General features: G+C 37.3%; 1 protein-coding gene across 3 annotated transcripts in view; it reads right to left on the bottom strand.

Moving 5' to 3' along the window:
- ARA6 (Ras-related small GTP-binding family protein) overlaps positions 1-13513 on the bottom strand; it is a 213240-nt gene that overhangs the window by 121567 nt on the left and 78160 nt on the right. For all 3 annotated transcript variants that reach the window (XM_089403647.1, XM_089403649.1, XM_089403648.1), the window contains exons 3-5: positions 7838-7921; positions 7375-7469; positions 6875-6980 (exon numbers count right to left, since the gene is read on the bottom strand). In XM_089403647.1, the coding sequence (XP_089259773.1) occupies positions 6875-6980; positions 7375-7469; positions 7838-7921 (285 nt within the window). The remainder of the gene's footprint in view (positions 1-6874; positions 6981-7374; positions 7470-7837; positions 7922-13513) is intronic.

The raw sequence follows: 13513 nt of genomic DNA, 5'->3' as shown, positions 1-13513 counted from the left end.
ATCATTCAAGAGGCAAAGCGAATGTTTTCGGTCTTCATATGACATGTGTAATTGTGATTTTATGGAATTGATGAAAAGAAGAAAAATAAAATTATTATTGTTGTAATGCTTGTCTCATGGGTTTCATGAGCAAGGAATTTTATTTTTAGTAATGGCTCCCATTGTAAGCCTTTAGGTTTTGTCATCTAGTCATAAAAGTCAAATTGAGTCAATGTCATGTATGAAGGACCCTTCTTCGGCATGTTACATTTTGTATGAGTCATTAGATAAGTATAGATAGCCCTCCAAGACAAGCACAAGCATCTCCCTTCAAGTCGGCTTCAAAAGGAATAATATCTCTCCAAATGACACGTCGGCCTAGCTAGATGACAAGTTGGCTTATTACCACTGGAAAACCACTATAAATAGGCAACTCAGCCTCATTTCAGAGCAAGGATTTCAGTGGTCATCAAGTCTGCAATTCGGTCAAGGTCTAAGGCAGAAAAGGAGTGCGAAGATCTCATAAGAAGTCTCTCTATCCAAGCAAAGGAGGAAAATTAGAAGATCTGTTTGGGGTTGTTTTTGGGTTGATCTCCACTGACACGTGCAAGGAAAGAAGAGGGTTACTGCTGCAGAAAAGGGTTGAAGATCTCCTTACTGTGCTAAAGGCCTAATCAAGGATTAATCAAGAAGCTAAGTTGAAGAAGAAAGCTTACAAGTCCAAGCGAAGGAGATGAAGAGGTTAGATCACCATATGTGTTGCAACTAAGGCCAAAATAAAGTGCAAGTCGGTAGTAGAAGGAAGTCGAAGTGGAGGAATAACCAAGAAGAAGGAAGAAGTAAGAGGGTTGACTATCGTTAACTCAAGGAAGGAGGACTTCATCAAGGAAGTTTTGTGTCTTGGTCTTGGAGTGGAAAATAGGTCAAGGGGCTTGGTCTTGGTATTCATTAATTGGAATCTCTATAAGAAGAAGAATTTGTTTGGGTTTTCTTCTCAAGTGGGAGAGGTTTTGGCCCTGGATGATAGCCTATATTCTGTGTCTCTTGTCTCTTTATGATTTATGCATTGGTCACAGTTTGATGAAGAAGAACACTAATAAGTAAGAGAAGATCCTAATCTATGAAGTAAAAATCCCTCACAAGTTGTTACTAATAGAAGAGAAATCACTTTATCTCGTTGCCCTATATTTCTCAACATGGTATCAGAGCTAAGGTGACAAAGTCAAGGAAGGGCATCATATTTAGAGACACAAAGAGGCACTCAAGGATCAAATCTCGAGGAAGGCATCAAAGCAAAGATCATCTGGAAGTCAAGATCTACAAAGAAAACATCATCAAGAAGTCATCATTGATCTTCATCAACAAGGCTTCACCATCAAAAGAGATCTCCCTCTCTATGAGATCAAGGATCATTATTGAAGAAAACTATCTTCATCAAAGAGAATTTTTCTATTCTCTATATCATCATCAACATCAAGGAAAAAGCAAGGAGAAAGAGCATCCTATCAAGTAAGTATATTTATGTCCACATCTGAATCTGTCAAAATGACTTTTTGCAAGGAAAGCAACAAATTGGTTGGGGCTTCAAATTATTTTGCATGGAAGAAAAGGACAAATCTGAATCTCATTGAAAATGAGGTTATGGAACATGTCAAAGGATCTATCACTAAACCAAGAAAGGAAGATTCTTGGGCTCTTGCCAATTATATGAAAAGGGAAGTTAGGGCTCAAAGAATTCTCATCGAATCCATCAAGGATCCCCTCATCCCATATGTATCTAAACTCGAAACTTCAAAAGAAATCTATGACAAAATGGTAGAGTTGATTTTGTAAGCATTGTGGAGAAGTCATCTCATTAAGGCAAGAACTCTACAAGCTGAAGATGTCAAGGGAAGATGGAATAGCCTCATACTTTATTAGGATATCTGAAATCTGGGATCAACTACAAGATCTGGGAGAAGTCATGTCTCGTAGAGAAATGGCTACAATGGTATTAAATGCACTACCAGAAGAGTGGGGTAACTTTACTTCAAGCATTTAAGGGAAGAAAGAAGCTACTCCATTATAGGATCTATGGTCATTTTGCAAGATTGAAGAATCTAGACTAAAGGCCAAATATGATGTGCGAGCAGGAGAGCAAAATCAAGCATATGCTGTAATGACAATAATAAAAGGAAAATTTGCAAAGTTTTGTCCTCAAAAAAAGAAGAAGAATATGGCTAAAATACATTGCTAGGGGTGTCAATAATATGGGCACTATAGGAGAGATTGTCCTAAGCTCAAGAAGGACAATAACAAATGAGGAAGAGAAGAAGCCCACATCACCGAGGAAGTGGAGGAAGCTGAAAAGAAGAAATCCAAGAAGGAGGAATTAATAGATCTCCACTATTGAGATAGTCTTCCTCACATAAGTTCTTTTCAAATTCCTAAGTCTTTTGTTGTAACATATGGTTATCATGATTCATTAAGTAAAATAATGGGATGCATCAAGGCATCATAGAAGCATTGAAAACAAGAGCTTGGGACATCATCATAGAGAAGCATGAAAGATGGTTAGAATCTATGGAAGTCAAGGATATAACTCTTGGGAATCTCATTGAAAACATAAGTGGCAAGGTCATCTAGTACATGGTTTATCATATATTTGTCAAAAGGAGACATCTACTGATGGGGATACTTTAGATCCTCAAGATTCTCTGATGGAACCTTCATTGAAAGGTTCACCGATCATGAGGGGAAGCAAGTGTTTCATCAAGAATTCCAAACTTGAGGAATTCATGGGATGATGGTATGATGACATAAAAGGAGAAGCAGACCAAGGGATTGAAGCTCTTTCGATCAAGGAAGTTGATGCAGGAAGTCTAGATGACCCAAAGGAAAATGAGGGATGCCAAGGGAAGATCTATGGATGTCTTCCACCACCGATGCACATGTAGTAGGATGAAAGATCTTTAAGTAAACATGGCATGAAGAAAGAAGCATGGCATGAAGGAAGGTCAGATATGGAATGATGGATCACTTTCTGATGATGACATGGCTGACTCATGGATGAAAGTGATGGATGGTTGGTACCCTATGTAGAAGTCCCAAACATGAAGACTCCTAGATAATGAAAAGAAGTTCATGACATCGTGAGGAAGAGTTCTTCAAGCAGTTGGTTGTCCCATCATCTCCACCTAAGGAGATGTTGTAGGTCCCTAATTAAGAGGGAACCTCGAAACAGGTTTCTTACTTGGAAGAAACTTGGAAATTCTTAACCCAAGAGGGAGCTTAGGTACATTCCTTCCATAGGAATGAGTACATTCCTTTATTGGAATAGATATGTCCTCCCTAATTAAGAGGGAGAGATAGACACATCATTCTTGTCTTCACTTGGGAAGATAAAATGGAGGATTGGGTAAACATCTGGCATCTGATACTCTTTGAGGATGAGTTAGGGCATCCAAGATAAGAGTAGTCGTAGAGGATCGATATTCTTTGAGGACTGGGAATCCAAGATAAGAATAGTCCTGGTGGAACACACCCTGAGAACCCGGGTGGGGTATGTTCTGAGAGAGACAATGATGAGGGTGTCTATACATCATTGGTCTCGCCAGCATTGAGCTCAGATCTCGTGGAGAGATAGAGTTGTTAGTCAAAGCCTTGCTATGTTATAATGTTGGTTGATAATGCTAAATAGATGGGTTACCAATCTGACTCTTCTTATGTGAAATTCTTCAGATTGGGAATGTCCAAGTACCATTATGAATACCTCCCTAGTTAAGAGGGAGTGTTGAAAAGTGTAACTAGGTTCGATCTTCATAATGACGTGTAATTGTGATTTTATGTAATTGATGAAAAGAAGAAAAATAAAACTATTATTGTTGTAATGCTTGTCACATGGGTTTCATGAGCAAGGAATTTTATTTTTAGTAATGGCTCCCAATGTGAGCCTTTAGGTTTTGTCATTTAGTCATAAAAGTCAAATTGAGTCAATGTCATGTATGAAGGATCCTTCTTGGGCATGTTACATTTTGTACGAGTCATTAGATAAGTATAGATAGCCTTCCAAGACAAACACAAGCATCTCCCTTCAAGTCAGCTTCAAAAGGACTAATAATATCTCTCCAAATGACACGTCAGCCTAGCTATATGACAAGTCGGCTTATTATCACTAGCAAACCACTATAAATAGGCAGCTCCGCCACATTTCAAAGCAAGGATTTCGTTGGTCATCAAGTCTGCAATTCAATCAAGGTCTAAGGCAGAAAAGGAGTGTGAAGATCTTATAAGAAGTCTCTCTCAAGAAAAGGAGGAAAACTAGAAGAAGATTTGTCTAGGATTGTTTTTGGGCTGATCTCCACTCACACGTGCAAGGAAAGAAGAGGGTTACTGTTGTAGAAAAGGGTCGAAGATCTCCTTGTTGTGCTAAAGGCCTAATCAAGGAGTATTCAAGAAGCCAAGTTGAAGAAGAAAGCTTACCAGTCCAAGCGAAGGAGATGAAAAGGTTAGATCACCATATGTGTTGCAACTAGGGCCGAAATAAAGTGCAGATCTGTAGCAGAAGGAAGCCGAAGTGGAAGAATAGCTGAGAAGAAGTTAGAAGCAAGAGGGTTGACTATTGTTGACTAAGGGAAGAAGGACTTCATCAAAGAAGTTTTATGTCTTGGTCTTGGAGTGGCAAATAGGTCAAGGGTCTTGGTCTATAAGAAGATGAATTTGTTCGGGTTTTCTTCTCAAGTGGGAGAGGTTTTGGCACTGGCTGATAGCGTACATTCTGTGTCTCTTGTCTCTTTATGATTTATGCATTGGTAATTGTTTGAAGAAGAAGAACACTAATAATCTAAGTAAGAGAAGATCCTAATCTAAGAAGTAAAAAGCACTCACAAGCAATTACTAATAGAAGAGAAATCACTTTATCCTGTTGCCCTAGATTTCTCAACAAGAGGGAAGTTGGACAGCTCAATTGGAGCCAGTTTGCAGGCAGTGTGAATTATCCAGGCCAAGCAGTGCGAATTCCAGGGAAAGTGAGTTTTCCAGTGTAGGGTTCGAGCAGGGCAGTGGAGGCCAAATTGATTGTAGAAGGGAGAAATTTTCTCCATATTATTTTGGCTAGATATTTGCTAGACGATTCCCACTTGGGCATCCAGATTATTGTACTCTCCAGATTTGTTGCATAATAATAAAATAAACCCTCATCTGTTGCATTGGTTTTCCCTTCGAGGTTTTTCCAGGGACTTTGTGTCGCTTTTATGTGTGTGCATCTATTTCTCAATTCCTGATTTTACTTCCACAACATATTTATTTTGTGAAAAATAGCAGTGTGATTTGTTCGTTAATTGTTGTAAACAATTAAATTGCTTATCAATTAGGAGATTAAATTCCAGTTGTTGCAATTTCAACGAAATTTCACAACAGTGCTTACCATTACAACGTTGAGCAGAGCTTGGTTGAACCTTGCCAACCTTGCTAGTTTGAGCAGTAACAGGGGCCAATCCCAATGACCAATGACCTATAGCCCCAAAGAATAGAGATGAATAACATGGAAAGATGGACACTGGTACGTATGTATTACTTTGGACATGCTATATCAACCAGCACCTCCCTAGTAGTGCCCTTCCTAAACCTTAAGGCCTCAGAGGAGGTCCCACTGGACTAGAGTCAAAGACAAACCCCCCAAGTGAAGAGTGGGAACAAGAATAGAATCAAGATTGGTCGATCATCCAGTTTGCCCCATGATCCATATTAATATGCCCTTAACAGTAAATGAAAGCACGTGATTGCAAGAATAGTTAAAGTACCTACCAATGGATGACCCACCTTCCTTCAAGAAGAAATGCCAAATGGGAGAGAGAACTGATGGGAGCGATAGGTGGGGAATCTTACCATACTGTTACGTGCAGACCATCATGGGATTGCTGGCTGCTGGCTGGCTGGCTGTCCAATGAGGAGGAAAATTCTCCTAGGGGTTATCCACTTTCTAGTGACTAACAATGCTCATGAATACACTCCATCGTGAAATAAAAAGGTAAATAACTATATTTATAAACCAAAAAATATTAAAGAAAAACTTCAAGGTAGAGAGAAAATAATGCCGTTTTACCAAGAGAAATCCTCTCAATGAATAGCATGATTTCACCAGTGATATCTCTTCCCTTTATTCACAGTACAGATTTGCCATAGATTAGATATCTAAAATTATATCTAGAGAGGAATTTGGATCAAAGGACAAGCTGCTACAGCTACGGAGGAGAGCAGCTCACAGTTTGAAAAAAAAAATGGAAACTCTGTAGAAATGGCCTCCGTTGGGGTGAATTAATAGTACACCATCTTTCATAAATGCATTGTCATAAGTCAGCTTTGTTGGCATAGTTTGCTGCTGGCATTACCAGAAATGCAGGTCAGCCTGTTTCATCATCTGCTGCACTTTTCTCCTATATTAAAACATTTCCAGCATTAATTATGGTCATTGTTCTGTAATGGAGTCTGCCTGTTTAGCCTTGAAAGACATTCTTTCTTTTATGCCTATTTCTTCCTTTCGAGAGTTTAGACCATAAGATGAATACTTTTCTTCATGCATATCCAAACAAACATTTGCCTCCCATATAACGGACTATATTGCCAGACAGATATTTGTGATCCAGGCAGAAAAGATAATCCAAAGTTTGGCAGAGTATAGAAATGGATTCATTGATAAGATACAGAGAAAGTTCTAACACCGAATAAGATAAAGCACTCCAACCCCAATAAAGTTCCAAATTGATAAACCTAAAATGAAAATACAGACTCCGTAAAATAAAAAAAAGGCTCAGTGGAAACATCAAGAGTATGATGAGGAAAAATATCTTTTAAGGTCTTCCTTAAACATAACCAAAGTAAATAAGCATCCAATAAAGTAATCAAGCGGGTAGCCTACCTTTACCCAGAATTGGGCTTTATGAAAAGTTTCCATACAGGTTATGTCATACACAATCACTGCAGCTGATGCCCCCCGGTAATAAAGAGGTGCTAAAGAAGCATACCTGAATATTTAAAGACAACTATATTGTCAGTTTTACAAAATAAATCAATTACATTTGAATTGCAAAAAGATCCTGATTAAAAAAATGCCAAAAATGCTTAAAGGAAAGGAATAACGCATAGTGATAATGAAGAGAAAACAAAGTTCTCAGTAATATATTCCCTCCTCTAATCTTCTACGTATGAAATTTTTTCATAGTATCTATAGACAAGTCAGCAAAAAACAAGACAGATTATATATTTTTTGTGAACCTAAATAACTACACTGAATGGTAGGCTTAACTGGGAAAACTCTTACTGAGAAAACATCCATAATCCATATCAGTACAGTTGAAATGATATTAGAGCAGATTGCTCATGAAGAGATCACGAACTGGAGATAAACTTAATATTTACCTTTCCTGACCAGCAGTATCCCATATCTCAAACTTGACAGTAGTAGAATCCTGCAATGCAATTGTTTGCGATAAAAATGATGCTCCTACTGTCACCTGAAATAAATTAAAAGTCAACCTTAACTGATTTTAAACTGAGCCAAGGCCAATAAAAATAAGATAATCAACTACTAAACATTTTCTCAACTGCAGACAGAAATATTTCCCATTGTAGCAGGAAGGATTTATCTTTACTACAGAAATAGTTTTATGTATTAAAGAACCCCATTTCCGCCTTTGCTCTTTTATGTGCTATCCTTTCAAAATGAAAACACAGTGATTCCAGCTACATTATGACAAAAGGCAAAAGGCAAAAAAAGGTTACAAGACCCATAAGAAATTGAAACTGGATAACATAAATCCTGTACATATATCTACTAGTAGAAAACTTAGAAAGAACCACGGTTGCTTTAAGCAAACCTTACCTTTGATGAAGGGTCAAACTGGCCACGTACAAAACGTAAAACTATGCAACTTTTACCGACACCTGAGTCACCCAAAAGAACCAACTGCACAAAATCAAATGTAATGGTTATAAAAGTTAACATCAATTCAATGCACAATACCATACATTTATATTACTTCTGAAAATTGGAATCATGTTCTTGAGCAACAAAGAAAAAAAGCTAATAAGATAAAACAAAAATGTTAATTTGGAGAGCCTAATTCTAAGTTGCACGAAACGCCGAAACGTTTCAGAGTTTCCGAAACGGGTACGTTTAGAAACGTCGCCTCCCAAAAATGGAAACGTCAGCTCAAACATCATATATGTATAAATATATAAAAAAAAATTATAAATAAGCGAATAACACATTATCTTGCAAGAAAAAGGGGAATAACACCCATAGATGGCAATTTTGAAGGAAAACCAAGTTTCAGCGGACTTTCGGGTACGGGTACGGCCCAAAACGCCGGGTTCCTAGAAGTTTGGTGCAACATAGGCCTAATTTCTTTTGATTACGACTTTGAAAAGAATGTTAGTCTGCTAGCATAGCTGGTTGTCATTTCAAAGTAAAGAAAAAAGCAGCGTTTTGTCGCTTGATTTACTCACCATTTAACACAATATTAAAAAACAAAACATATTTCAGAAAAGTAAATTAAAGATTGCCAAAGAAATATAGTAAATCAATATATTGGAACATAAAGTTCAGGACCTAATGATTTCTAGTATCTACTTCTGTTTTCTTGAGCAAATGAGCTAGTACTGCAGATGCACTAACTTACAAGTTACAGAAAGCATGTTTTACTGGGATTCACAAAATTAATTTACGCTGTTGACAACAGATACTGCGTGACAAGATCAGGTAGCCACTCCTACAACAACACATTCTAGTACAAGAGAACGTTCAGGTTTGAATGATATGCACCTACTGAGAACTTACTCCATTAACAAGATTTACTATGAAAATGAAAATTAAACATGTTAGGAATCAGTTTCCTGCCCCTGAACCACAACACATTTTAATGCAAGATAAAATTTTACCCTAGCATGATATGCACATACTACATGGAGTGTAAAGGCAAGCAACAATTGACTAGTATAGTGGAAACCTAAGGAATCAGGATATTTACTAGGGGCATACGCAACACCAAACCTCTCAGGAAGCTACAACCAGCCTGTTCAGCACCCTTTAACACTCATCATATGAAACCAAGTACTAGTCTCACCCTAAGTCACCTGGTTTCTGTTCATGTTCAAATTCGACAACCATGAACTTTGAGAAGAAATTGCCTGGTTAAATATATTTGATAAAATTTGCCATTAATTTCAAACATAAATACAAAGACACTCACACATATATATAACTTCAGTAAATTTATTTTTGCATTATATAATTTTATTAATATATAATAGGATCAATGTTGTAGGAACTGTCGCCCGCCCCACCCCCGCCCCCCACCATGCACCAGAGCCCGGAACCACCAGAGAAACGTGCTTGGAACCCTCGCTTCGGGCTGGATTTGCACATTCTTGGAATTTTGGAACTGCTATGTGAGGAATCATGCTTCATGGACACTCACAAGGTGGTCTCTTGATGTTCCCTAGATGCTTCCTAGATTCTCCCTAATGGTAATGTTAAATTTTTAAAGTAAAAGTGACATTCTCCTTTATCTTTCATTTTCATCATTCTACTTAAATTTTTAACATTACCATGAAATGACTCTAAATGCCTTAGTAGTTCCAACCTCATTGGATTTCATATGGAGAAAAAAGAATTTCATATCCCATTCAAAATTCAGCAAACTTAATAGTGTTCAAGACTTCAAGATCAATGGGATTGTGGCATTTCATTAGATTATATCACGTATGAGGGTATGTGATTGGCATTTAATCAAGAGCACAAAGCCCTGTATGTACCCCAGTGTTGGTGGTGTTGATTGTTGAACTCCTTTGTCATGGCCTTAGCAAAAATGTACCCTTCATTCAAGTCAAAATCATTAATCAAGCATGTTAAGCATTTTCTACCATATTTTAATGCTTGGATTAGGCAGTTTGATCAAAATTTGGCAATGTTGACTAATGTCCCTAGAAAATCGAGGTAGAAGAATCTAGATTCTAGATGGTTGATGCTTTAACAATTAATCATTAATGTACTATGGATGCCATTTCTATCTTGATTTATGTACAAGTATGCATGCTTTGATATATTCTACAACTAATTTGGCATTTTGAATATTTTTTTAAATATAAATGCAATGATATAGACTCCAATCCACTATCAAAGGCAAGCTTCAAGTCATCATTTTTATTTTTAAAGTAACAGATATGAGAGCTTTATTATAAAAAAAACTATGTTCCGGTCCAAATCGTTACATTTCCTCAGAGTTGCCAATATCCCTTGTGGGTTTGATATTGAGCATGGTGACTCAATCCAAACCCTCAAACAAGAAGTACATAATACAAAAATTTTATTCCCTTTCCAACTAATAAATACTCCCAAGATCCAAATGGATTTGACTTTGGCTAGCTTCTCATTTTCCTTGGCAAGATGTTTTTTCCCTTTTTCCCAACTTGATCCAACCATATTTTCTGGTGGACACGGAGAGTTGCTCTTCTAAGAATGGTCTTTTTTGTCTTTATCACTTGTATCATACATATGCTTGATCAGCCCAAGAAATTGCATTTCCAACTTTGTTTCCTAAAAGTTCAAAGCAGGATCTAGAGTTCACAAGGGTTTGTTGGGCTTGATCCTCCTTTGTTTCTAAATATCGAGGATCCCCTTTGATATGCATTTCTTCTTGACTGTCTTTTGCTTCCTTCCATGGATCCTCCTTGGCGTGTACTTCCTGACTTTCTTTTGCTTTCTCCTTGTCCTGAGACTCTTCTTCCTTTTATATAGTATAATGTTCTATCTTAGCACCTTCCCACCACTTGGGCCTCCGACTATTTTACGAGGTTCTTTTATTTAGCAATTGCTTGGGGCAATTCTTGATTACATGCCCTGTTTCATAACACTCTCAGCATCCAAATGAGACATTTTCATAGTCAAGCTTCTGAACCCATACATAATCTAGAGTCATTACATTTATCTTGGTAGGAAAACATTTATTAAAATCCATCTCCACGCATATTCAAACATAAGTCTTGAGGAAATGCTCAGTTTCTAAACTATGGCAATTAAATTTCCCTATTGTGTTTCCAATCGAAGTTAACATAGGGAGATTCCAAAGATGTAAGGGAAAGTTCAGAAGACTTGCCCAAACTGGAGTTGAGGAGATTGTTGTCATAACCGGATCAAAAGAAGGAGACTAGGGTTGCATGACAATAAAAACACTTCCCCAAAACCAGGGTCCGGAATCCCAAATAGTCTTCTTATCCTCAAGATTATCAAAGACAACAACAAAAAAACCTCGGGCCAGAGGATAAATACTCAGCTCATCAAACAAAATAGGTTTCCACTAATCAAAAATCCACTTATGAAGATCAATCAACAGCGGCCAAAACCCATTAAATCTACAAACTAGGCCTTGTTCTGATTTAACAAAAAAAAAAAATTGCACCAATAAAGGCTTCTTCCCCCAAGTGAACATCAAAGGCAAGGGCTTTTTGAACTATCAGGAGAACAGATCCGGACTTCAACATGGCATTGTAAGAAACCTTAACTCAAGTTGCATGAGAAGAGCGTGCGGAACCAACTACCATTTGTTCAAGAGTGACTATCTTATCCACTGAATCACAAAGATTCGCCATTATCTGGGTTGCTAGAGCCACATTGCAAAAATCTATGAGCAGATCCGTGCAATCAGAGAAAGGATCAGTCGGCTAGGGCGAAACCCTAGCCGTCGCAAGCATCTTCAGAGCTCAATTCGCCATTAGGTAGCTAAAAACTTTATTATTATTACACTGCGAGTCATCATTTCAAGGAATGTGTTTACCCTTTACAAGGGCATCCATTCATGTAACGAGGCAAGGCCTATACAAATGCACTTCTATGTTCTAGCAAAATTTAATATACAAATTTAAATGAATTTGTTCACCATCTCTTGGAATTTGGTGAATTTTGAATTTGGTGGTGGAAATTCACCAAGCATGGCGACATAGTTCTCTCCAAGATTGACGAGAAGGTTGAGAAGGTCCTTGATGAGTAGTTTCACACCCTCTAATCCTCTTTCAAAGCCAATAACTTCAATGATGCTTTATGGCTCTATTTTCGCTCAACATGTTCCCTTGAAAAGAACTACGCCAAGGCATTGTAGGTCCCTAACCCCCCTTCTTTGGGCTTAAAGGGAACAAGCCTTGAGCCAAAGGCAGTATCCCTTAATCTTTATTAGATTTATGTTTAATGCTTACTATCATCAATATTGCTTAAAAAATTTCAAATTTGTGGAAAGAGAGTGATGTTAAGGACTTGAGATCACAAACACAAAGATAGGATCAAATTGAATCAAATAGCTAACCCGAAAACCTGTAAATAAAAAAGAAAGAAAAAAACACTAAAATAGTGTGGTATAGTTGTCGATTGATGTGCAAGAGATGTAATGGTCAAGTGCACAAGTGAGAGAAAACCAACAAGAGAATAAGAGTGCACCAACACTAGATATGGATCTTCATAGGCATAATTACATTAGAGAGCCTTAGCTCAATGATCAAATGATGATTTGCATATGATACCTGAGTATATTTATAAACATCTCAAAAAGTTGAACACCCTCCCCAAGAGGTGTTATGTGCTTACACAAAATTGACTAGGCAAACCTTCACCATAACCTAGTATTACAATATTAGTATGAGGATGTTATAACCTCAGAACCTTCCATCTGTCACCTAAGAGCTTGACATTACAATATTAGTATTAGGAAGAGAATCATACTAGAGTCCTATCCCTTCCTAACATGACAAAATAATCAAGTTGAAAATACTAAGCTAGGAAATGAAATAGCATCCACAAATAAAATGACCAAGCAAAATAGATAACTATATCACATCAACGAAATAAAATCAGACAAGCAAAAATGACAGTTATGCTAGAATGAATGAAGAAAAAATATTTAAACTAATCTAATGCTCATGCTAAAAATCTTATCCATCCTATCCTACTCTAATCTGGGAGAATGAAGCATGTTAAGTAAAATCATACAACCAACACAACCAACAAATCAATACATCATTACCTTTGGTTTTACCTTTATGATTAGTGTTGAGAAATCTAGGGCATAGCAATTAAGCAATTTCTCTTCTATTAGTAACTGCTTGTGAATGTTTTTTACTTCTTTAGATTAGGATCTTCTTTTACTTAGGTTATTAGTGTTCTTCTTCATCAAACATCTACCAATGCATAAACCATAAAAAGACATGAGACACAGAATATAGGCTATCAGCCAGGGCCAAAACCTTTCCCACTTGAGAGTAAAACCCAAACAAAATCTTCTTCTTATAGAGATTCCAATTGACGAATACCAAGAACAAGACCCTTGACCTATTTGCCACTCCAAGACCAAGAAACAAGATCCTTAGTCAATGATAGTCAACATTCAGCTCCTTCCTTCTTGGTTTCTTCCTCAACCTTGGCTTTCTTCTGCTTTAGACCTTCGGCCTTCTTGACTAGTCCTTCTTCCACTTCGGCTCATTCGAAGGACTGCACTTCTCCTTGGCTTCCACT

This window comes from Pinus tabuliformis, chromosome 2_1 (genome assembly GCF_031772625.1).
Source record: "Pinus tabuliformis cultivar Carrire ecotype Pingquan chromosome 2_1, CPIR1, whole genome shotgun sequence".
NCBI classification, from domain to species: Eukaryota; Viridiplantae; Streptophyta; class Pinopsida; order Pinales; family Pinaceae; genus Pinus; species Pinus tabuliformis.
The sequence above is the reverse complement of the archived record's forward strand: the minus strand, read 5'-3'. Positions and strand labels throughout refer to the sequence as shown.